General features: G+C 34.6%; 1 protein-coding gene and 1 long non-coding RNA gene across 4 annotated transcripts; one reads left to right on the top strand and one right to left on the bottom strand.

Annotated features, from left to right (window-relative positions):
* Positions 1-9,139: 9,139 nt before the first annotated feature.
* LOC128134080 (uncharacterized) lies at positions 9,140-10,968 on the bottom strand. Its single transcript, XM_052771488.1, has 3 exons — positions 10,211-10,968; positions 9,965-10,133; positions 9,140-9,740 (listed from the first exon to the last, which is right to left on the bottom strand). Exons 1-3 carry the CDS (start codon positions 10,255-10,257, stop codon positions 9,537-9,539), a joined length of 420 nt encoding a protein of 139 aa, XP_052627448.1. The 5' UTR covers positions 10,258-10,968; the 3' UTR covers positions 9,140-9,536.
* Positions 10,969-11,235: 267 nt separating this feature from the next.
* On the top strand, positions 11,236-21,052 carry LOC111886614 (uncharacterized). Of its 3 annotated transcripts, none has more exons than XR_002848502.3 (5): positions 11,236-11,826; positions 11,930-12,084; positions 12,168-13,125; positions 13,234-13,344; positions 20,156-21,052. It is a non-coding gene; the product is annotated as an uncharacterized LOC111886614 (long non-coding RNA). The 3 variants fall into 3 exon arrangements; XR_002848503.3 differs by having other exon boundaries at positions 11,930-12,641; positions 12,939-13,125; XR_002848501.3 differs by having other exon boundaries at positions 11,242-11,826; positions 11,930-13,125.
* The last annotated feature ends 2,491 nt before the right edge of the window (positions 21,053-23,543 follow it).

Here is a 23,543-nt window from a genome sequence, read left to right as displayed (position 1 = left end):
AACTCATAAGATATAACGAGAAACAAAAACCAAACTATTAATTACCAAAGTATTAACATATATTTTTACTGATATAATCATATCCAAACATATATTTCATAAGTTTCTACTAATATAAACATATCTAAAAGTTCTACAAAAATTTGCACTAATCTAATTAATCATATCTAAAAGTTCTACGATTCTTTTCATACTAATCTAAACTGTAACATCCAAAAATACGACCCAAAAATTTTTGTTTTAATAATAATAAAAATCATATGTTGATCGTCACAACATAAAAACCATGTGTCAAGTATCTCAACTCATAATAAATTGCCATGAACATTTGTGCCAAATCAAACTATGAATCAAAACAAACTCCCAGGAATAAGACTGAAGCTGTGGTGTGTGCGATGTCATCATCCCGAGCTCTTCCCTTTACTTGTGGAAGTACCTGAAACCAAAATTGAAACTGTAAGCACAAAGCTTAGTGAGCTCCCCCAAACTACCACATACCATACAAACATATCAATCACATACTGGGCCTTGCCCACTGCATTGGACCGAAGTTAGGACTAACTAGGGCTTTGCCCCCTGCATCGGACCGAGGTTCGGACTAACTGGAGCCTTGCCCCCTGCATCGGACCGAAGTCCGGAAACTGACTGGGACCTTGTCCCCTGCATCAGACCGAAGTCCGGACTAACTGGGGCCTTGCCCCCTGCATCGGACCGAAGTCCGGACTAACTGACTGGGACCTTGTCCCATGCATCGGACCGAAGTCCGGACTAACTGCACAAAGCATAACATAAACATATCAACTAGCATGAACACACATATACTGCATACTGCATCGGGTCGTAGCCCGGAACACATAACACATAAATCCTATCTGAGCCACGAAGGCATCAAACATGCTAACTACTGCATCGGAACGAAGTCCGGAAACTACTGCTAGCTAAACGGGCCGACATTATGGCCTTAGACCCATTCCTACTGGAAGGAAACTCACCTTGTGATGCTGACTGCTGAACTCCTGAATGAGAAATCCCTGACTGCTGCTCTGGCTGCTTCCTAGCTATCATGGGAAATAAAATACTAAATCAGAATAGGGATTCTCCTATGGGTAAAATAACCATTTTACCCTTGCTATGGCATGGGCCACAACATGGCCCAAAACCCTCAATTCCTTCTAAGCCCATCCATGGCTCCACTAAAGGCCCACTAATGGCCCAATTTGCTCCATTGGGCCCAAAGCCCTTTATTGGGCCTTACCCAAGCCCAATACTAACATTTGGCCCATATTATAGAATTCTGAAGGCCACTAAGGCCCAAAGGCCCTAAGTCCCAAACTCAGCCCACACCGAGGCCCAAATGCTCAAAGCCCAAACCGGCAGCGTACGCGGGGCGTACACCGAGGTACGATGAGCATACTGGCTACTGGCTGGTACGCGACGCGTACCTCCTTGTACGCCCAGCATACAGCCCTAATAAGCCAAAGTCTCATTAAGTGCTTAATAATCCGGGTCAGAAGCTAAAATCTTAGATCCAGGTCTTATCCTACGTCTGAAACCATAAAGTTGCTTACTTGATGGCTTATAAGACTCTCTTAAGCTCAAACTTCTAAAAACAACCATTTATAACCAAGAAGATGGCTAGATCTCATGCATGGCTTCATGAGAGCCTCAAAAATCGAAACTTTATTGCTATGGGGGCACTTGAGCTTCAAGGATAGCAATCCCAAGCTCCAGAAACGAAGTTGCATGATAAAGGTCCTTCTTTTGGACCTAAAAGGTCCAACTTCCAAAAACTCTTAGATCTAAGCTTACAAGAGGAAAGTTGGAAGCTTTATACCTCTTTTGAATGCCAATGAATGAATGATCCCAGATCTATGAGCTCAAGGTGCTCAAGTTCTCATTCTTCCACTTCTCTTCTTCTTCTTCCCAACTTTTCTTCACAAAAATGAGCCCAAAAGATCAAACACACACCCAATAAGGAGAAAGAGACGAACTAGGGTTTTCTGAAAGTGAGGAGGCTGATGGGAAAACAGGGAAGGAGGCTATAATGGGGTTTATATAGCCTTAAACCCCTAAAATTAGGGTTTTTCCTCTGGCCGCGTATGCTGGGCGTACCATATGGTACGATGCGCGTACGCTTCTCCTCCTCGCGTTTCATTAAGTCACTACGCCCAGCGTACAACGGGTTTACGCCCCGCGTACGGCTTAGGGGCAGACTATGGCTCGGCCCAAAACAAGAGGCCCAATCTCAAATACAATTATATTATAACTCCACATAAAACTTGGGAATCTAAATAAATTATACCTCGGAAGACGATCGTTACATAAACACATCCAAAGAAAGGTTTCTACTAATCTAAGCATATCCAAACCTACATTTCATAAATTTCTACTAATCTGAATACATCTAAACATACATTTCTACTAATCTAATCATATCCAAACATACATTTCATAAATATCTACTAAGTATCTAAACAAAATCAAATATACATTTCTACTAATCTAAACATATCCAAATGCACAATTTAATAGATTTATACTAATCGAAGAACATCGAATCATACATTTCTATTGATCTAAGAATATCGAAACATATATTTCATAAATTCCAACCAATCAAAACACATCTAAAAATACATTTCACAAATTTATAATAATCTAAACACATTATATACAAAAGTTCTACAAATCAATAACAAAAAGGATATGGCTGGTGGTTGTGCGACTTTTTGACCTAAAAAATCGGTGATCTTGGTTGTTACCGACAACAAATAAGAGCAAGTATAAGGAATTGGTGGTATTCATCGACGACAATGGAGAAATGGTGGTTTTGTCACCGATAGAGAGAAGAGTACTCTTAGGGTTGTGAGAAATTACAGAAAGAGAAAAGAAAAAGTATTTTTTCTAAGATAGTATGAACGATGAAGTGTTAAGGGCAACATTATTTGTTGTGATATCGTTAGGGGCGACGACGACGTTAGGGGATACGATGTCATTACAAGTGACATCCAACATATCCAACTAGATGTCGCCTCTAATGCCCTTATGATATCATCCCTATTGCCAAACATTTTGTAACAAGACCATACATAAATGACCTATAAGCTAGAAGTATCAAATGTTTTGGAAATGTATGTTTTAACAAATAAGTTGAGAATTTAAATACTTTGTTGGATATATATATATATATATATATATATATATATATATATATATATATATATATATATATATATATAGAGAGAGAGAGAGAGAGAGAGAGAGAGAGAAAGAGAAAGAGAGGAGGGTTCAATTAAGAAAAAAAAGGTTGAGAATGAGGGAATCATTCTCAGCCAATTATTTATTTTTGCCGCAAAAGCCTACAACGTACCGGCAGAAATGGGAAAGGAATGCACATGTGTTTTCCAACAAAACATGTTTCCTTAAACTATGCTAAGCATTACCTTAATATATACAAAAATATAGTTTTTTCGTTCTTTTTTTTAATTTTTAAGAAGCTATTTTTATCGAAAATTGATTTTAAATATACCAAAATTCATGATTTTTTATTCTCTACAAATAGACATCCATATTGTTATAGTTTTAAGATAAAATATTTTTTTTATATTTTCAGCTATCGTTATTCATAAGTGAATAAAAATGAATCAGGTTTTTACTACAGTATATTCGTTATTCACTTATGAATAAAAACTATGATTAATTTTTTTTACAATGTAAGTATCATTCATATATGAATATAGCATATACTAAACATAGTATATTCGTATTTAAATATTAGACGATGCATTCACATGAAAATATTACATAGTATATTCACTTGTGAATGTTAGATGATATATTCACTTATGAATATTAGATGATATTTTCATATGTGAATAGTGTATAGTATTACATGAGAATAGTACATAGTATATTCACTTGTGAATATTAGATCGTATATTCACTTATGAATAATAGTTGGTATATTCATATGTGAATATTGTACAGTATATTTATATATGAATATTACAAGGTGTTTTCAGAAATATATATAATTTTTATATGTTATTAACATATGAATAACATACAGACTTGCATATAGTATTACATGGTATATCATATGAGAATAGTACATAGTATATTCACTTGTGAATATTATATCGTATATTCACTTATGAATAATAGTTGATATATTCACATGTGAATATTGCACAGTATATTCATATATGAATATTACAAGGTGTTTTTAGAAATATATATATATATATATATATATATATATATATATATATATAATTTTTATATGTTATTCACATATGAATAACATACATACTTGCATATTTGTTTTGTGTTTTAATAATCACATATTGATTTAGGTGAGAAAACATATTCATATATGAATATAACGTGGTAATTTAGTTTATGCATTTGATCAAACAGTTGGAGTGCATACAAGTTAATTTTTTTTAAAAATGTGATAAATATGATACTTTGACTATTTAAATCTTACAAAATAGTAGATTGGTAGAGAAATATATGAAAATTTTCAAACAAAATATGATTTGATATTTTTCTAACCTTAATTTCGATGTTTTATTTGATGATCGATGTTGAATGAATGATACGAATTTGTAAAGACCCAAAATCACGACTAAAAATTTCTTTTAAAACATTACTAAAACCATATTTATAAAAACCGTATCATAAGTCATAACATAGTTTTCGAGTATCAATTTCAAACATAATCTTATTATCAGAGTAAAACATTCCCAGGCTAACTGACTATGGTGTGTGCACTGCAACCTCTCTGAGCTCCTCTTTTGAAAACTGAGTACCTGAAACCAAAAACTGAAAACCGTAAGCACAAAGCTTAGTGAGCTCCCCCAAACTACCACATACCATACAAACATATAAAGCACATACTGGGTCTTGCCCACTACATCGGACCGAGGTCTGGACTAACTGGGGCCTTACCCCCTGCATCGGACTGTAGTCCGGAAACTGACTGGGACCTTGTCCCCTGCATCGGACCGAAGTCCGGACTAACTGGGGCCTTGCCCCCTGCATCGGACCGAAGTCCGGAAACTAACTGGGACCTTGTCCCCTGCATCGGATCGAAGTCCGGAAACTAACTGGGGCCTTGCCCCCTGCATCGTACCGAAGTCTGAAAACTGACTGAACATAACATAGCATAAACATATCCACTAGCATGAACACATAAACTTGATACTGCATAGGGTCGTAGCCCGGAACACATAACACATAAATCTTGTCTGAGCCACGAAGGCATCAACATACTAACTACTGCATCGGACCGAAGTCCATAAACTACTGCTAGCTAGACGGGTCGGCATTGTGGCCTTAGACCCGTTCCTACTGGAAGGAAACTTGCCTGAACTGCTAAGCTCTGCTGATAACCCTCTGGCTGCTAACCGACAACCCTCTGAGCCACTGCTCCTCTAGCTCTCCGAGCTACCAATATCAATATGACACTTAGTCTGACAGTCCTCCAAAAGTCAACTAAGTCAACTATGGTCAAAGTCAAAGTCCTGGTCACATTCAACCTTCCAAGTTGACCCTACTCGCCGAGTCAACCTACTGACTTGCTGAGTTCACAAGCTTAGAAACCCCTTTCATTCGCGACTCGACTTGCCGAGTCAGACCATGACTCGCCAAGTCTACTGATTTCCAAGTTCGGTCCTGGCCAACTCATTGAGTCTTCACTCAACTTACTGATCTGAGTCTTAACTAGAAGGGTTTGGGGTTTCGCGACTTGACTCGCTGAGTCCAAGAACAGGCTCGCAGAGTCCAAGGCAATCTTCAACAGACTCGCCAAGTTGTTCTTCCAACTCGTCGAGTTCCTGCCTATCTTCATCCAACTCGCCGAGTTGCTACGTGATTTAATTCTGGTATCTAGCCCGACTCGCCGAGTCATCTCCCAGACTTGCCGAGTCCTTTCGTGTATTCTCATGATCTCGAGTCACATAGCTACTCCTTTGCTCCAAACAATAGATCTGGGTTCCTATAGTCCATTAGCAACATAAAGTTGCTACCTTTACGTGCTTCTTGTCTCATAATACCAAAACCAAGCTAGAAAGGAACTTAACTCATGGGGAATGGTTTTTGCATAGCAACTAACATGGCTTACTGCATCTTTTGGTCCAAATAGCGCTTAAATCTGGAGTTTCAACTCCAGATCTAACTTATGCACCCACTTCTCATCACATACTCTCAAAGATACCCTAAAACTCCATGAAAGATGGATCTATAAAGGAGAAAGCCAAGGATAACGATTCGTTACCTCCAAATGCTCTAAAAAGTTCCACCAACTCTGGATCCAAGGCCTCCTCTTGCACCACTATGAATCTCTTCTCTTCCAAGCTCCAAATTACTTCACCAAGGGTAGATCTTGCTCCAAAAACGGTTATGGTGGCTAGGGTTTGGGGTTTTGGACTATAGGGGCCGCAAATGAGCCCTAGGGAAGAGAATAAGATGCTTAAATAGAGTACCAAATCCCGGAATTAGGGTTTCCCAATCCAGACCAGACTTGCCGAGTCCACTTGCCGACTCGCCGAGTCGGTCACTTGCTTTACACCCGGATCCCGCTCCGACTCGCCGAGTTCCTCCCTGGACTCGACGAGTCGACCCTCTTTAACTTATGGTTTTCCTTTCCTTTCTTGACCTTTCTGATTTCGGGTGTTACAGAATTGAATTTTTTAGTTGATTATCAATGATGTTGATCTAATGATGCTGGAAGTATAATTAATCATAGATGTTGAATATATGCTCGTATTCAAACATAATTGAAGGTTGGATTGAAAGAGTAAAAAACAAATTTTTGTTGTCAACTGTTGAATGGTGTTAATAAACGTGTTATTAACGAAGATCGATGATTGATTAACATATGATGACGTTGATCGATGATTTAATTGAAGAAATTTGGATGATTGTTGAAGGTTGGAGGAGAAATTTGGATGATAACGATCGATTAGAATGAATTTCAACTGTTATCTAATTATCTATACTTACGTATTTGTGATTGAAGGCTATTATATCATATTTACAAGTTTGCCACCGTGTCTTTTTATGCTTAGATTAAATGAGTGGCTGAGAATGATTCCCCATTCTCAACCTTTTTTATTTTCTCAATTGAACCCACCTCTCTCTTTCTATATATATATATATATATATATATATATATATATATATATATATATATATATATATATATATATCAAAAGTTATAATCAAGCTGCACAATTTGAATAACGGTGAGAAGCTATGAATTCTAAGTAAATGACATGGATATGAATAAGACTTGGTCTATTGTACCTTTACTTTTGGGCAAAAAAAATTCTCACCAAATGTAGAGGTATTGAATTTCAATCGTCAAAAGTTGAGATTATTTTAGAATGACAACAAGTTGAGAATTTTAGTTATGGTGTTGTAAACACTTGGATTTTTATATCAACTAGTAATAGCGTGACTGTACATTTTATTTGTTTTTTTTTTTTTTAAATAATGATCTAACATTCAGACAATATGTTCTTACTGCATTCTATTTGTTTACCAAGTTTGCGTCGCTATTATTAATATTAAAATTCAAACGACAATTTGATCATTTATAAGACTCTACACAACAATGTCATACTTTCTATCTTAATATTTCTTGTACATCTCGTAATAAATATGAATTAGTTAATGACATGTGATCCTTAATATGGTGATTAATTATGGCTATTACATTGACGGAATATTAATATCTTATAAAAATGGAACTGAGTGATATTATGAAAGATGAATGATGTTATGAAAGAGGGATGAAGGGGTGATAATATTAAATAATAGTCTAGTTTTAACTATTTTCTTGTTTACTGGCTTTTTGGTTCTCCTTTATATCTTCACTAAGCCTTGTCCAGATAATTGTACAATTTAACAAAAAGAAAAGATGTTGGCGGTTGTCTTGTGAGTAGGTGGTTTCAAATTAGAATGGTTTGGTTTTAAACAAAATCGTTTATGGAAGTTTAGTTATGTAAATTACTTCTATAACCTTTTATCATAATTATAATCTTTTATAGTTAAATTATATTAAGAATGACGTGTTAATTTATTATTGGTTCTTTGTAGGGATGAGCATATGGACTGGGGAACCGGCCGGAACCGGTACCGGAACCGGAACCCGATGGAATCGGTCGGGCCGGGACCGGGACGTTATTTTTGTGGATTTTTGGAACCGGGATCCGGAACCGATTTAACCGGAACCGGCAAAAACCGGTAGAACCGGCAAAAACCAGAACCGTATGATGCTATTTTTTAAGGAGCGGTTCCAACATTTGAAGACACGACAAGAACCGGTAGGAACCGGGAACCGGTAGAACCGCCGGGCCAATTCGGTTCTTGATTTTGGCCGAAGCCGGTTCCCCGGTTCGGTCCTTTTGCTCATCCCTAGTTCTTTGCATTTTCACAAATTAGATGTATTTTTGCATGAGCCTTCCCATATATATATATATATATATATATATATATATATATATATATATATATATATATATATATATATATATATATATATATATATATATATATATATATATATATAGGGAGATGATCAAATGAGAACGCCTAAAAGGTTGACAACGCGAGAACAGTTATTGACCAATCATTTTATAAGGGTATATTAGTAACTTTATATAAATATTAATTAACGATTTCCTAAAATCCAGGGATAATGATTTTAATTACCTAACAAAATTAATATTTCCTTTTAGTTAACGAAATATATATAAATATTTTTTTTTATGATTTTTTACAAAAATTATTTATGACCGTTTCAAAAAAATTATCTAAAAAAATTAATATTTTCTTTTATTTTAAATCTGGAAAGAAAATCTAAAAAAAATATTATTTTCTACTATTTCACGTTTTTGTTTTTCAAAAAAAATGAATAGAAATCAAATCGCAACTCAATACACTTCCAATCATAAATGAAAACACATCAAATTACAAATAATTCAATGCATCTTTCATAAATTGAAAATAAAAAATAGTGTAAAAATTATCATTTTTTCATAAAATGAATACCTCTAATCATAAATAAATACACCCATTCACATTAATACACTACTATCCATAAATAAATACAATCATTCACACACGAATACATTGCAATTCACAAATGAATACACTGTTATTTATAAATTAATACACATTCTATCATAAATGAATACACGTGCTATTCATAAATGAATACAACCATTCACACATAACTACAACGTTATTCATAAATGAATACACATGAATAAATTCATAGTAGAATGACCACAAAGCCCCTGCTTCCAAGAATTGACAAAATAATAAAAAAGAACTTCATTTAAGGCCTGCCACATAAGAAACTCTTCAATCCTATCACCTCGCATATCAAACCAGGCGTAGAATTCATCAAAAAAACTTATATATTCCAAAAATGCCCTCGCTCTTTTTCCTCCCTGTACAGTTAAAAAAATCTTTAATCCTTGTGAACCCACCCATCTTCTTGAATCTATGTCGGCTAGTCTGAGTCAACAAGAATCAACCCACAACCACCGCCATAGAATTCTTAACCTTATTCCCAAAAACCCTTCAGTCAAAAAATCCCCATATCGATCTCGCCTTATACAATTAATTCTTCCCTCTTTCGCCATATAATTCTGATCCAACCAACCAATAAAGCCATCAGAAAGATCAAAAGAAGGAGACCTGAAGCCAAGCACCAGGAGCACAACCTAGGTCAACAACAGAGGAACCAGGTGTTATCAATTTGTACTGTTTCTGAATCTGGAGTAGCTGCACTTCCAAGTTCCAACCATAATTAAACGAAAACTAATGAAATTGTAATGGTGATACTCATATCATATTTTGGTTAAATTAAAGTTCATCCAAATATAAATATAATATACCAGTTTTAATCTTCAAATTGTGAAAAAATGAAACCTAACTAGTATATTACCTTGAAGGTCGAGCGAGCAACATAACCAAGTTGCTGAGCTTCTTTGTAGAAGAAATCTGCAGTTCCAAAGCCGCTCATTCTACTTCGATAATCGATTAACAACAAATCGTAAAAAGTAAAAACCCCTCTTCTATCTTCAACGTTCAACCTCTCTGTGTTCGGGTTCGGACTTGGTAGGATTTAAAGAGATATTGTTAGTGACGAATAACACAATAGGACCAGACATGTTTAGAAAAAGAAAAGTACCAAAAATGCCCCGGATTGCGATTACCAATCGTGATTTTTGCAGTCATTCTTCAAGCCCTGAATCGGGATTGCAAGTCCTGGGGCTTACGAGAAATCGAGACGGTCTCTTGGCCTTTGATGGAATTGGCGATGGTGGAAGTCAAAGGGACAGAGAGTGTAAAGGCTCACCAACGACGACAGCAATAGGGCGACAAGAAGGGCGTCGATTCTCCGGCGACCCTTGTGGCTAAATCGTCGTCATCAGCAACGCACAAATGGGGGAACACAAACGAAATTTTACTTCCCCTTCTCAATATCTCTTTGAATCCTACTGTGTTATTCGCCACTAACAACCTAAATCAGCGGACATTTTTTCATTCTCCATCTCTCTTTCTCTTTCTCTGAATCCTCTTATGTTGTTTAGACCAAGGGAAGGTCGGCTATGGTTGTCACAGTAGATGCATCTTATGAAACCCTAGAGAAAGAGAGCGAGAATAAGAAAGGTAAGAGGTGAGGGTGAGAAATTATAGGAATCAGGTAAAATTGCAATTCCTATTATGCCCTTCTGACCATTTAAATGTTACACTTAAATGCCAGTACTTTTAGAATTTTTCATAAATCCCCCATTTAATAGTAACCATAGATCTTAGTATTTAGATAGTCCAGATATGTTATCGCGTTCTCATTTGATCTACTCCGATATATATATATATATATATATATATATATATATATATATATATATATATATATATATATATATATATATATATATATATATAAAATAGGTAGGTGTGTGAATGTGACATTAAACAAGAACAAAAGAGAAGAACTAAAATACTATATTTAGGAATCGTATGTCATCAAAAATTTTCTTTATTTAAACATGCAAATGCAAACCGATTAATAATGTGATGTATAATTAGTTTTAGTAAAATCCAAACATGTATTAGTTTTTGTAAAAGCAAATGCGGTCTTCCTCGAAGTATGCAAAGTCCTTGGCTTACGGAAGTCGAACTTCCCGGCGACAGCATAGCGTCGGGCCCCCCTAGATCCCAATCTTATCGATCTTACGGCCTACAGTAGCCGGATTCCCTTATTGTCATTTTCGCAAAACTCCACCATCAAATTAATCCCCAGTTCGAGAAATTACGTAAGCCATTGTTATTATTATTCTTCTCCATTCACCTTAAGCCACCAATCCCATCTCGACAACGAGATCCCATTTCCCCAATCACTTCAATTAAAAAATCTTGGCGTAGCTATTTAATTTGCTCACGTTAGTAAGATGGAGTTAAAGAAAGTGTGTAAGAGACCCACACGGTGTTTACTAAGTCTTGTCTCCCTCTTTTACTCCCATCCCCACCACATGTATCATGAAATGATTATACGATGACGATGAGATGAGATTAGAAACAACTCAAAACTCAAAAAGTGAACTTGTTGTAATCAAACTGATGGTTGGTTCATGATTCATCTTCATCTTCAAGAAGAGATCCAACCACTTTTATGTTCTGGCTTTCTTTTTCTTATATAAAAGTCAACTCGAACACTAATTTGATTTGGCTTCGAGTCCAAGCAATGATTATCAAATACCAAAGATTTTCTACTGTTCTACAAATATATATGAGAGATGGGTATTTTTCTTTCTTTTTTTTTTTTTTTTTTTTTGGCTGGACATGTACATATATTACGAGACTTTTATAAGATCTAAATACTTTATCTTATTATTCATCACAGGATAGAAGTGTCTGGAAGACATTAAAAAGAAAGAAGCTGACAGAAGAGAGTGAGCATATGCAAGCAATTGTATAGAGAGGTATACACTTGTTTCTATGCGTGTGCTCACTTCTCTTGCTGTCAGCTCCTCTTACACCTGTGTAACAACTATTACAGTAACCTACATCACCTTTTTTCTCGTATTTTATGTGTTTTTATATTCATGCTTTGTGTCTTCTAACGCGTTTCATTGGATAAGGGAGAAGCTATAGAGTGACACCTGGACAGACCTGTCGATGCCGACACTATCATCTACCGTCCACTTGCTACTCACCACCACTGTATTCAAGAAAAAGCTGCAACTTCTGATGACTGATTAAGTGATTATACATACACCTTATCTCTATGTCTCCTTCTCTCTCTACTTCTTTTTATTTTTTTTTGACCTTTTCATACTCTTGATCTGTCTATTACAATAGTAGCTTGACCAGATTCAGATTTTAAGAATGAAGAAGACGACCTTTGGAACAGCAGGTAGAGACTAGATGTGTATTGTGTGTACCTTCTTGTTATTTTTTGTACTATTTATGATGATTGATTTATTTAATGTGTTCTCTCCCTTTTATCTATGTATTTACTTTTATTATTATAATATTCAACTTTGGAGTTTGAATCCTGTACTTGTTCTTGATGAAGAGCAAGAAGAGGGTTTTTTCTTGATATCATTAACAAGGTACGTACATACCGTTCTTTTCGTAACTGCAGTTTAACCGTTTTCTTTATTTTTCTTTCAAAGAAGTTGAAAACGTTCTATATGGTTTCTCCCAAATCTACCTTTTTTCCATCTTTTCGACGTTTCTTACTGATTTGAACTCCAAAATCCATCTGGGTGTGTTTAAATTTCGATAGTCTGATAGAAAAGACAGGTACTTTTAGAAAGAGATGGGCTGATTTAAGCATGGTATCAGAACAAGGGTTTCTTTGTATACAGTAGCAACTATTTGTAACATACTGTGTGTTGTATGTGTAGGTATATCATATGAAGCTTTTGTAAAAAAAAAAGATTTTCAAAATGGGAAACATCACATGACCCGGATCCTTTTTCTGGAGTGGAAGAACGATTGAGATGGCGAAGGATGCATGCAATCAAATCTTGGAAAGTCTTTGGCTTTCTATATTATAAGGAGACACCAAATCAAAGACAAATTTTCAGGAAGGTTAGAATATAATCATATATATATGTGGTAACCTTAATTAGTTCATTTAGGGTTCTTGAAATCATTTATTACCTTTACCAAGCTATTTGATTTCCTGGAGAAATTTAGGGTTTAAGCATACAATACAAGTTCTTACCAAGGATATGGCTAGCTGCTTGGTGTTTTGGGGGCAAGACACAGCTCTTTCTTCTGGTGAAATCTTGATTACCAAGTTGCTAGGTTTGTATTCTTCTTCATTATTATTATTTTTTTTATAATAATTCTTAAGGCTATTTAGTTGGTGATTTCTATGATATTGTTTGAGATATATAGATATATCCATGCTTCTTTACATCAAGTGGAGGAACCTATAGTTGTTGAGGATCACTTATTTTTTCTTTAGTGGAACATTATTATCTTCCCACCTCATAAAGTGTTGGGATGCAAGTTGCCACTAAATCCAATATACTTTACCACTTCAATTTTTTTATTTCTCAAAAGGCCAATCCCTGGTGCCATCTTCACATGCTAATATATTTGTTTTGCACTATATCTGAACATTAGCATTTGAGAAAGCGTTTCTCATTAAAGATTCAATATTTTGTATGTGGATTAAGTCTTATAATGTGTGGTATGATGAAAAGACACAAAATCCACTCAAGATCCCCTTTGGAGGAAACTAATTTTGTTTACAATGGGTTTGACAGGATGATTTCATGCAAGCAATAACTATGGTTAATAGGAATGATAGTTTTAGAGGCAAATGTTGAGAGCATCAGGAGATGTAGTTTGAGATAAATATCTTAGGAAAGGAATGAGTGTTCTAGGTTTATCACTTGGCATGAAACATAGCCAAGGAAAAAGAGGTAATAGGTCACCTTGGGTGGGTCCCACGGCCAACATGATGAAGGAAGGTTATGCCTACACTGGAATTGAGAGTTTGAGACTTCAACTATGGATTTTCACCTTCTTATTGTTAGGGCAATCATGTGGGGACATAACATACACTAAGAATGTAAACTGGATAATGTATTGTACTTAAAATTGCCAAGAATGACAAATTTCCTACTTCAAAATCAAATACAAATTTTGCAAATATCCAAGTAAATTGTGATAACTACATTAAACTTGATTACAAATACTAAAAGCAGAAGTTAATGTCTAGGATTTTGGTCTCAAAATCCAGCCAATTAGTTATTATTCTACAATCTTTTAAGTGGTCTGGGATTGTAAGTGGATCATTCAGCAGACAATATTGCAATATCTTGGAATCCAGCATATTCCTCCTTGTATGAATCTTCAAAACCACAAAATTTAAAAAAAAAAAAAAAAAAAAAAAGGAACAAGCGTGAATACAGTAGTGAAAATTTAAGTAAACAAAAATATAAATCAATAACTTAATCAGTTCTAATGAAAATAATGAACCTATATAAAAGTATCCCAATTTCTTTCATATCTTGAACCAAAGAAAGAAATTAATGCACCTGAATGTCATCCATCCAAGAGTTTAATTAGGGATGGGATTCTTACAATTCCAAAATGTTTATCAGTTTATGATCTCTTTCTCATCATTCTTCCTTCTTCCTTTGTTGGTCGTGTCTTAATTATTCCCCAATTAAGTAAATAGAAACCTGCAACTTTTTCTACAATATTTCCAGATTACATAAACATCTCCCTAATATCTATGCAAATTGTTAAAACTTTCTTATACCTGAGGTATCTGATCGTTTTAATTAGACAGCAAGTGAACTGCTATACAGTCTTGATTAGTCTTTTGGTATTCATTCTAATTATCCTGGGTTCTTTGTTATATATGTTGTCCATGAAGTTTGACAAAAACTTTGTGCTTTTCATTTAGATGTTAACTTCATTCAGAGGCATATTATTTGCAGCCTGCTAGAGTGCTAGTAGTAGGAGTATTTAGAGTAGTACTGGTATTAGGGTTTGGTGTCAGGCATGATTGTTAATGTAAATCTACCTAAAAAGAAGTCTTCTTGTAGTCATTTTACATGATTAAATAGTCAATTATTTCTTTATTCTTGATGCTCAAATTTATCTAGGTAACTGGGACTTACCTGAAAGTTACATATGTTACTCTTTGTCATCCTTATTGTCACCTACCTAATAAGCTATATGGGGTGAACTTACATATATGTATGTTACAGCTAAACAAATTACAAAAAGGGTTATCTCATTGTTCATGCGTTAATGCATCAAATAAATGTATAGTTATTCTGAAAGTTATTAGTAGTACACTCTCAATGTTTAGGAGTTTAATAATGCCCAATCAAGATTGTGGGATGTTACATACTCCTCATTTAAGTTCCTTCAAAATTCCAAAATCGCCACCATGCATGAGTCCAACTCACTCTACATGAAAAGGTTGTCATGTTTGACACCATTTGTAACAACCTAAATCCAAATTTGTTTGGTGAATATGTGCTCCAAAAATACGAAACCACCGTTGGAAGATATTAGCAACCCACAACATAACTAATAAATAGCCCAATAATCTAACAATTGATATGGGACAACATTTTGACTTCAAAAGTTTGAAATAGTTCTTCCTTTCTTGAACATATCATCTTAATCAATGGTATACACAAGAATCTGAGTAGGTTCTATTGAAAAGAAGATGATTCTAAGATCATTGGATCATAACTAAAATAAACATTTGTGGATATTAGCTACAAGAAGAGATTTCAACAAAAGAGAGGGCATTAAGAGACGTAGAGGCCAACTAATGAGGAAGTAGTGGATAAAATTTATGAGTGGAGTTAACCTTGAATAGGAAAAGTGATGTTTATCATGTTTTGGGTTTCACCTCTCAATGCTCTTTATCTTGATCGTGGTTCGCCTATTTTATAATTTTTATTTTATTTCTTTGACTAACTGCTACTTTTTGTTAAAGGACTATTGTTGTTTTTTAGATCCTTTTTTTTAAGGAATGAGGAATGATAAATAAATCAAACATAACAAGAGATTATTGGTATGGTAAGTTCTTGTTAATTAGATAGAATTTTCCCACAATAAAGCAAACATGTATCTATGTTTTAGCTAAATCATTCATCAAAGAGTCTCCTTTGTCTTATAATAGCACAATACAACCTTAACTGAATTTGGAGATCAATATTATTATGAAGGCATATATAGTTAAAAGACAGAGTATTTGGCTTAAAGTCTCCAACCGGATAACAATGATATATATATATATATATATATATATATATATATATATATATATATTAAAAACGATTGCAATTGAGATCCTAAAATATTGGATCTGTAAGCTGTACAACAGATAGAAGATAAATACAATTTATCTAAATAGTTATCTATTCTTATCGGATATCCTTCTGTTTACATTCCCCCTCAATCTTAACCATCACATTCCCAAGACTGTACTTCATCCGATCCAGCATGTTACGCGTAACTGGTTTGGTAAATCCATCGGCTAGTTGATCGTTAATAGAAATAAACTGAACATCAAGAGCCCCCTTGCCACCTTTTCTCTAACAAAGTGAAAATCAACTTCAATGTGTTTTGTTCTTGCATGAAACACAAGATTCGCTGTTAGATAGGCGGCACCTAGATTATCACACCACAAAACTGGTGTTCTTGGTTGGCACACTCCAAGTTCCTCTGAGTAATGATTGCACCTATATTACTTCAGCAGTACCATTAGCCAACGCCTTGTATTCTGCCTCTGTACTTGAACGAGATACTGTAGGTTGCTTATGAGAACTCCATGAGATCAAATTTGGCCCTAAGAACACAGCAAAGCCTCCGGTGGACCTGCGATAATCTAAGCAACCAACCCAATCTGCATTTGTAAAGACACTAAGTACTGTAGAATTAGACTTCCGAATATCAAGTCCAATGTTGATTGTGCCTTTTATATACCTAAGTATACGTTTTACCGCCTCTAAATACACATCGGTAGGTTTGGAGAGATACTGACAAACCTTGTTGACTGCAAACAAAATATCAGATTGTGTTAAGGTAAGATATTGTAAACCTCCAACCATGCTCCTATACTTAAAAGCATCATCATCACTTAGAACTTTACCACAATCCTTTGCAAGTTTATCTGTGACAGACATGGGGGTTGATACACTCTTATAATTCTCCATGTGAGCTCAATGAATGAGATCAGACGCATACTTGTATTGAAATAATGTAATTCCCCCTGAATTGTGAGCGAATTCAATCCCAAGAAATTAATGGAAGCGACCAAGATCTTTAATAGGAAAAGACAAGGAAAGATTCCTCACAAGCTGATCCACAAGCGATTTGGAAGATTCAACAATAACAATGCCATCTACATAAACTAACATGTAAACAGTGTGCTTGTCATGATGAAACACAAACAAGGAAGTGTCAGCCTTAGATGAACGGAAACCAAGAAGATCCAACATGGGTTCTTAAATGAGGAAGTTTATATGAAACACCCCCCCCCCCCCCCCCCCCTGCGGCTTTGAAGACTCTCGACATCCTCATTATGCGTGCAAACTTCGGAAGGCTATTTATGGGCTCAAACAGTCAGTCCGTGCATGGTTCTCTCGCTTCGCTTGAGTGAAAAAATGTATCATCTTGGTTTCCGTTCATCTAAGGCTGACACTTCCTTGTTTGTGTTTCATCATGGCAAGAACGCTGTCTATATGTTAGTTTATGTAGATGACATCGTTATTGCTGGATCTTCCAAATCGCTTGTGAGGAATCTTTCCTTGTCTTTTTCTATTAAAGATGTTGGCCGCCTGCCAACTCTAGAACGATGATATATATATATACAATTGATCTACATAGTTATCTATTCTTATTGGATACCCTTCTGTTTAGATGTATAGTGTCTCAAATTGGGGTTTTTAGTCTAGATTTGACATACAACCACCATGGAAACACTTGTTTGGTACATACAAAGCATATGCCAAGAAATATGTATTGTACGAGTCTTTCTTGTATTGGTCAAAGCTTCATGATATTTTTAGTAGTTTAGGATGCATAGTCGAAACTAGACTATAAAGATCTAGGCAAAAGGGAAAGTAACAAGGACAAAAGAGAAAGCAATTAATAAGACTCACTTATGGCGACCTCCAAGAATATTTTGAAGATGTGTGCCTTGATCTAGATTGTTTATTGGAGGCTCCTCATTTGTATTGTGAAGCCAAGAGAATGCCATGTTTCAAAGCAAGGTCCTTAAGAGTTTTGCCTACCTTAATGCTTGAATTGATGAAAGGAGGTTATTCTTATGGAGACTTAGTTGGATTGGGCAACATGCAGCAATAATGCAGTGTTGTAGGTGGTGTTGATCGGTCAAACCGAAGCTCAAGTCATACAATAGGTACCATAAATAACTTGGTATTAATAGGCACATAGAGAGCACTACATTAAGTGCCTCATCTTGCAGGATAAAACAGATGAATATATATTTTTTACATCTTTTTGATTTATATCGACTATGTTTTATATGGTGTATTAAACATGCTAATATACAAAGAGGCATCACCTACTTATACTTGTATCTCTAACTGTAATCCCCTATAAATACACTTGAGGTTTATAAACTGATCCTAATATTTAATCCCTATCCATAAACTAATTAATAATAATAAGTAAATAGTATGATAAAAGATCACCATCAACTAATAGTATAAAACTAATCCCTCAGCAATTGTACCTTGATACTGAACACACTACACACTACCCTGACATTTTCATAACTACACAGTTTGGATAAGAATGCCATGACTATTTTGGTTTTGTTTTTTTCTTCTTATTTTTTAATGCTCCCCTTCTATGAGACGTATACCATATGAGAAAAGGCAAAGGATTAATAGATGTGGGTTTGTATGTAACTCTGTTGTGAAAATGGTCTCAAAGATCCCTGAACCCTCCCAATAGAAATAATAGACAAAATTTGAACACAAGAATATGCATGGAAAACTCCTAAACTGGATGAAACCTACAGGTCTCCATTGAGAGAAAACTACCACATGATCAATTATTATAATCACAAAGACTAATTAAACCACCCACAAATTAAACCCACACTTGGGGACATTGACACCAAGGCCTCAAACTCCTTTTATAGGCATGGAGACCACTCTACTTTTCCGTTTGCCATCATTGTGGGACAAAAAACTTTGTCTTCAATTTGAGCCAAATCTTTGCAATCTCATTCATGATTTTTGTAAATTTTAATCAAGTTCCATTTCTGCATTCAACTCATTCCTTCCTATATGAGTTTTTGAAAGTCTCCCAACTTTATGATACATCTTGTGTTGGTCTTCCATGTGGCTATGTATGTGGAAAGCCTCTGATGTTACATGAGATAAGAATTAAGATTTGGCAGAATTGGACAATCTTTGTAGGGTTATTCTTGATAGCGAGAATGAGGAGGACATTCATGTCTTTTGCATAGATGAGAGATCAATAGTAACTCCCTATTGCACCTTTTTCCGCTTTTTTTGATGCGACAAGAAGTTACAAAATTTTGTCCCATTGACATCAGTCAAGTACACTCGTGTCTTGTAGAAATGACAATCCTATTGGGATTGTTGCTTAACTTTTGATGGTGTACATTGGCCGACCCTGGTGCATGACATGCTCTTTGGGGGTGTTTGGCAAAACTAGCTGGAAGTTGTAGCTTATATTTGTTATATGAGTGTTCGACAAAAATAGTTGAAAGCTTTTGAAATATGTAAAATTACATAAAAGGACAATTATTAAAAAAAAAAAAGATAAATATATAAATATATTTTTAAGTGTAATTATGTAAACTGATTAAAAAAGCTCAATAGCTCTTTCTTATACGCTACATGAAGTAGCTTTTTGTTTAAAAACTTATGCTCCCAAACGAAATTTTTTGTTTAAATCAACATTTTGTTAGAAAGCTAAAAGCTCCCAAATGTTCGCTGCCAAATACGCCCTTTATCTTTAGTTAATATATGCTTTTTACAATGTATTTTAGTTGGAAAACTTGAATTTATCCGTCCCCTAGCTCTTTTTCTCATATTCTTGTAATCTAATTAACTTTTATCAAAATTTGCAGTTAAAGAATGAGTTCAAGTTCAAATGCCACCGGCATCATAATGGAAACTCCGGATTCAAACAAAAACCAAGAAACATCAAAGCTCCAAAAACAAGGTCCGCACTAAGGAGTCATCCTGCAATAAAATAAGAACAAGGGAAGCCCAAATATACTTCAACAATGAGTGCATTTGGCTCAGGGCTTTCAACTCGGAAAAAGAAGCCGGAATGGAATATGATTCTGCAGCCCTTAAACTCCGGAATAGCAATTCCGCTTGTAATTTCCCCAAGACAAACACAAATCATCCTTTCAAAAACTGTTGACGTTTGAAGCCATGTTAAACATGATCAAAGACGGTTGGTACCCTACTAAACTGTCAAATTACATTAATACCCATGGGAAAGCCAAACAAGACTACATTGTTGCTAGTTGCTACTCAAGACATGCCACACGAAGGGCGTTTTCGGGAAAAAACTATTTCATAAGGAGCATACTACGAGTGATGTTGGGACACTGAACCTGCTTTTGATTCCAAAACGAGTGGCTTTTGAAGTATTTCCCTCAGATTCCGGCGTCATAGAAGTTGAGTTGACATTCTGGGATGGATGGAATGATGAGGGTATGGAGATTCCGGTTCTGTGATTGGATATGTAGCCAAAGTTTTGTTTTTCATAAGACAATGGAATCGGTTTGTGAGGGTAAACTATTTTGGGGTGTGCGAATCCTTTGGATTATTTTGGTTTGATTAATTAGGTTTCAAATCCTTTTGCTTTGTTGCGTTTTATTGGACTTCTTAATGGGGATTCTAAGATTGCTTATATTCCCTTTATTATGTGTCTTATTAAAAGGGGGAATACAAGTTGCTTTTACAATGAGGGCGGTTTTAAATTTTCAATTAGAAAAGTTAATTTCTAATAATTTAATCTATTATGCTCTATATGTTATCTCGTGTAAACTTTTAACCAATTTATGTAACGTTTGCTCAAAATGGTAAAAGAGTTATTAGTTTATTATTTGAATTGATTTTAAAACAACACTACATGGGTTGACAAAATAATGTACAGATGTCGGTTTTTTTTTTTTTTTTTTTAGTAGGTGTTTATCCTTGAAATTTGTTTTACAAAGAAATTTATACATCAAGTTATCAAAATATCCATTAAGATACGTTATTTAAATATTTAGCATATTAATTATTACTAAAATATGATTACAACACAAAATTTTGTTATATATATTATGTGAAATCAAAAATACCTAATAAAGAAATTACATTTGTGTTTTTTGATGTGATTTTACATAACATGGGGTAAGTTCGGTAGAGGGTTTGTGCAACTACAAGTCACGTAATGCAACACGCATGTTCGATAACAATTTTTTTTTATTCTTTCACATGTTCAATAAGAATTATATTTTCGTTTACATTGACATTTTTAGAATATATATATATATATATATACACCGGAAAAACAATGTTTGGTAGTCGTTTACGTGTCTTCAAAACCAAAATTGGATATTTTAAACTCGAGAAAATATTTTTTCATAATATTTTTTTAGCCAAGACAAAATAATTGGTATTGTTCTGGGTTGCTAAAATGTACTAACATTTAAATGAAGTAAATTATGTGGAGAAGAATGTACTAAAACTACATGACCAGGGATCATATAAGATTTCTGAATGAAAACTACACAAGAATAATTATGATATAATCAAAGAAGGACCTTATTTTTCACAAGTTCCAAAGTTGGCCCATTGAAGAGTTCGATTTTGTGTGTTACTTTGCCAATGCCATCATGTACCATTAACCTATTTTTAAATATTTCATCTGAAGTAGAACGATGAAACCTAATTTTCTATATCTGTATTCTATAACATGCATAAACTATAAGAGGATATCACGCTCAATGCAAATAGGGATAATGACTTGAAAGGGTAATGAACTTTCGACTTTTGTCACATTTAGTCACTAAACTTTATTTCGTTATCTATTTGTCATTGAACTATTGAAACTGTTCACATTTTACCCTTATGACCGACTGTTACCGGTCATAAGGGTAAAATGTGAACAGTTTCAATAGTTTAGTGGCAAATAGATAACGGAAAAAAGTTTAGTGACTAAATGTGAACAAAATCGAAAGTTTGTTTCCCTCTAAAAAGGTCAATGACTAAATGTGAACAAACTTCCTATTGTATTATGTTTTAGCAAAATTATTTATTTTTGTTTAATTGTAGCAACATTTGTTGATGAAGAAATCTATGAAATAAAAAAACAAAATGTAACATCCGGATTTCTAGGTATCATAATTTAAGTATTTTTCTTTTGAGTTAAGAAGAGAGACTCGACGAGTTGACGCCTCAACTCGTCGAGTAAGGTCGCGACTGATGACTCGGATTAATGAATGGACTCGACGAGTCGATGAGGCGACTCGACGAGTCCGCGCTGTTGGCAGAAACCCTATATAGTTACTTTCATCTTACACATAGATATGAAGTATTTTATATAATTACGTGCTATGTGTGCATATTATTTGAATACTTGTTGTCTATGCTGGATGAACGATTTTATACATGTTTTAAAAGATTTAAACGGTATATTTATTTTATATCTAAAAATATGTTGCAGATGAAACATAGGTAGATGAAATAGTTGGTGTGTGATCAAATAAAATGATGAGAGATAAGTGATGATAGAAAGGTGATGATAATTAGGTAAATAGATGATAATGAATATGTGATGTAGGATGAAAGGAGATACCATAACCTTAACCAGCAATGTGGCGATGTAGTCATCTACCAGAGTATAGATGACGACCACGGACTATTCTAGACAACCTAGTGGAAACACCAGCATGCCCATAACCTGTAGGTGATGAATTACGAGTTCAGACGATGTTGTAACTACGTATTCATGCAATTATACTCTAACCCCTTACTATGAATTACGAGTTCAGACGATGTTGTAACTACATATTCATGGGATGTCACAAATTTCGCATGCCAAACCAATGGTCATAATTCATATCAGTGAGAATGATTCTTTTTTGTAAAACCAAAATCAGATTGGAAATTTTGATTTTTTATTTTGGAAAATGTCAAACCATTGGTTTTTTATTTCGGTTTTGGTTTTTTGTTTTTTTAAAATATATTTTCAGGGTTTTTTTTTTTTTTTTTTTTTTTTTTTTTTTTTTTAATTTCATAGATTTCTTCATCAACAAATGTTGCTACAATTTAACAAAAATAAATAATTTGCTAAAACATAATACAAGAGGAAGTTTGTTTATATTTAGTCATTGAACTTTTTAGAGGGAAACGAATTTTCGATTTTGTTCATATTTAGTCACTAAACTTTTTTTCGTTATCTATTTGTCATTGAACTATTGAATCTGTTCACATTTTACCCTTATGACCGGC

This window comes from Lactuca sativa, chromosome 5 (genome assembly GCF_002870075.4).
Source record: "Lactuca sativa cultivar Salinas chromosome 5, Lsat_Salinas_v11, whole genome shotgun sequence".
Lineage (NCBI taxonomy): Eukaryota > Viridiplantae > Streptophyta > Magnoliopsida > Asterales > Asteraceae > Lactuca > Lactuca sativa.
The sequence above is the reverse complement of the archived record's forward strand: the minus strand, read 5'-3'. Positions and strand labels throughout refer to the sequence as shown.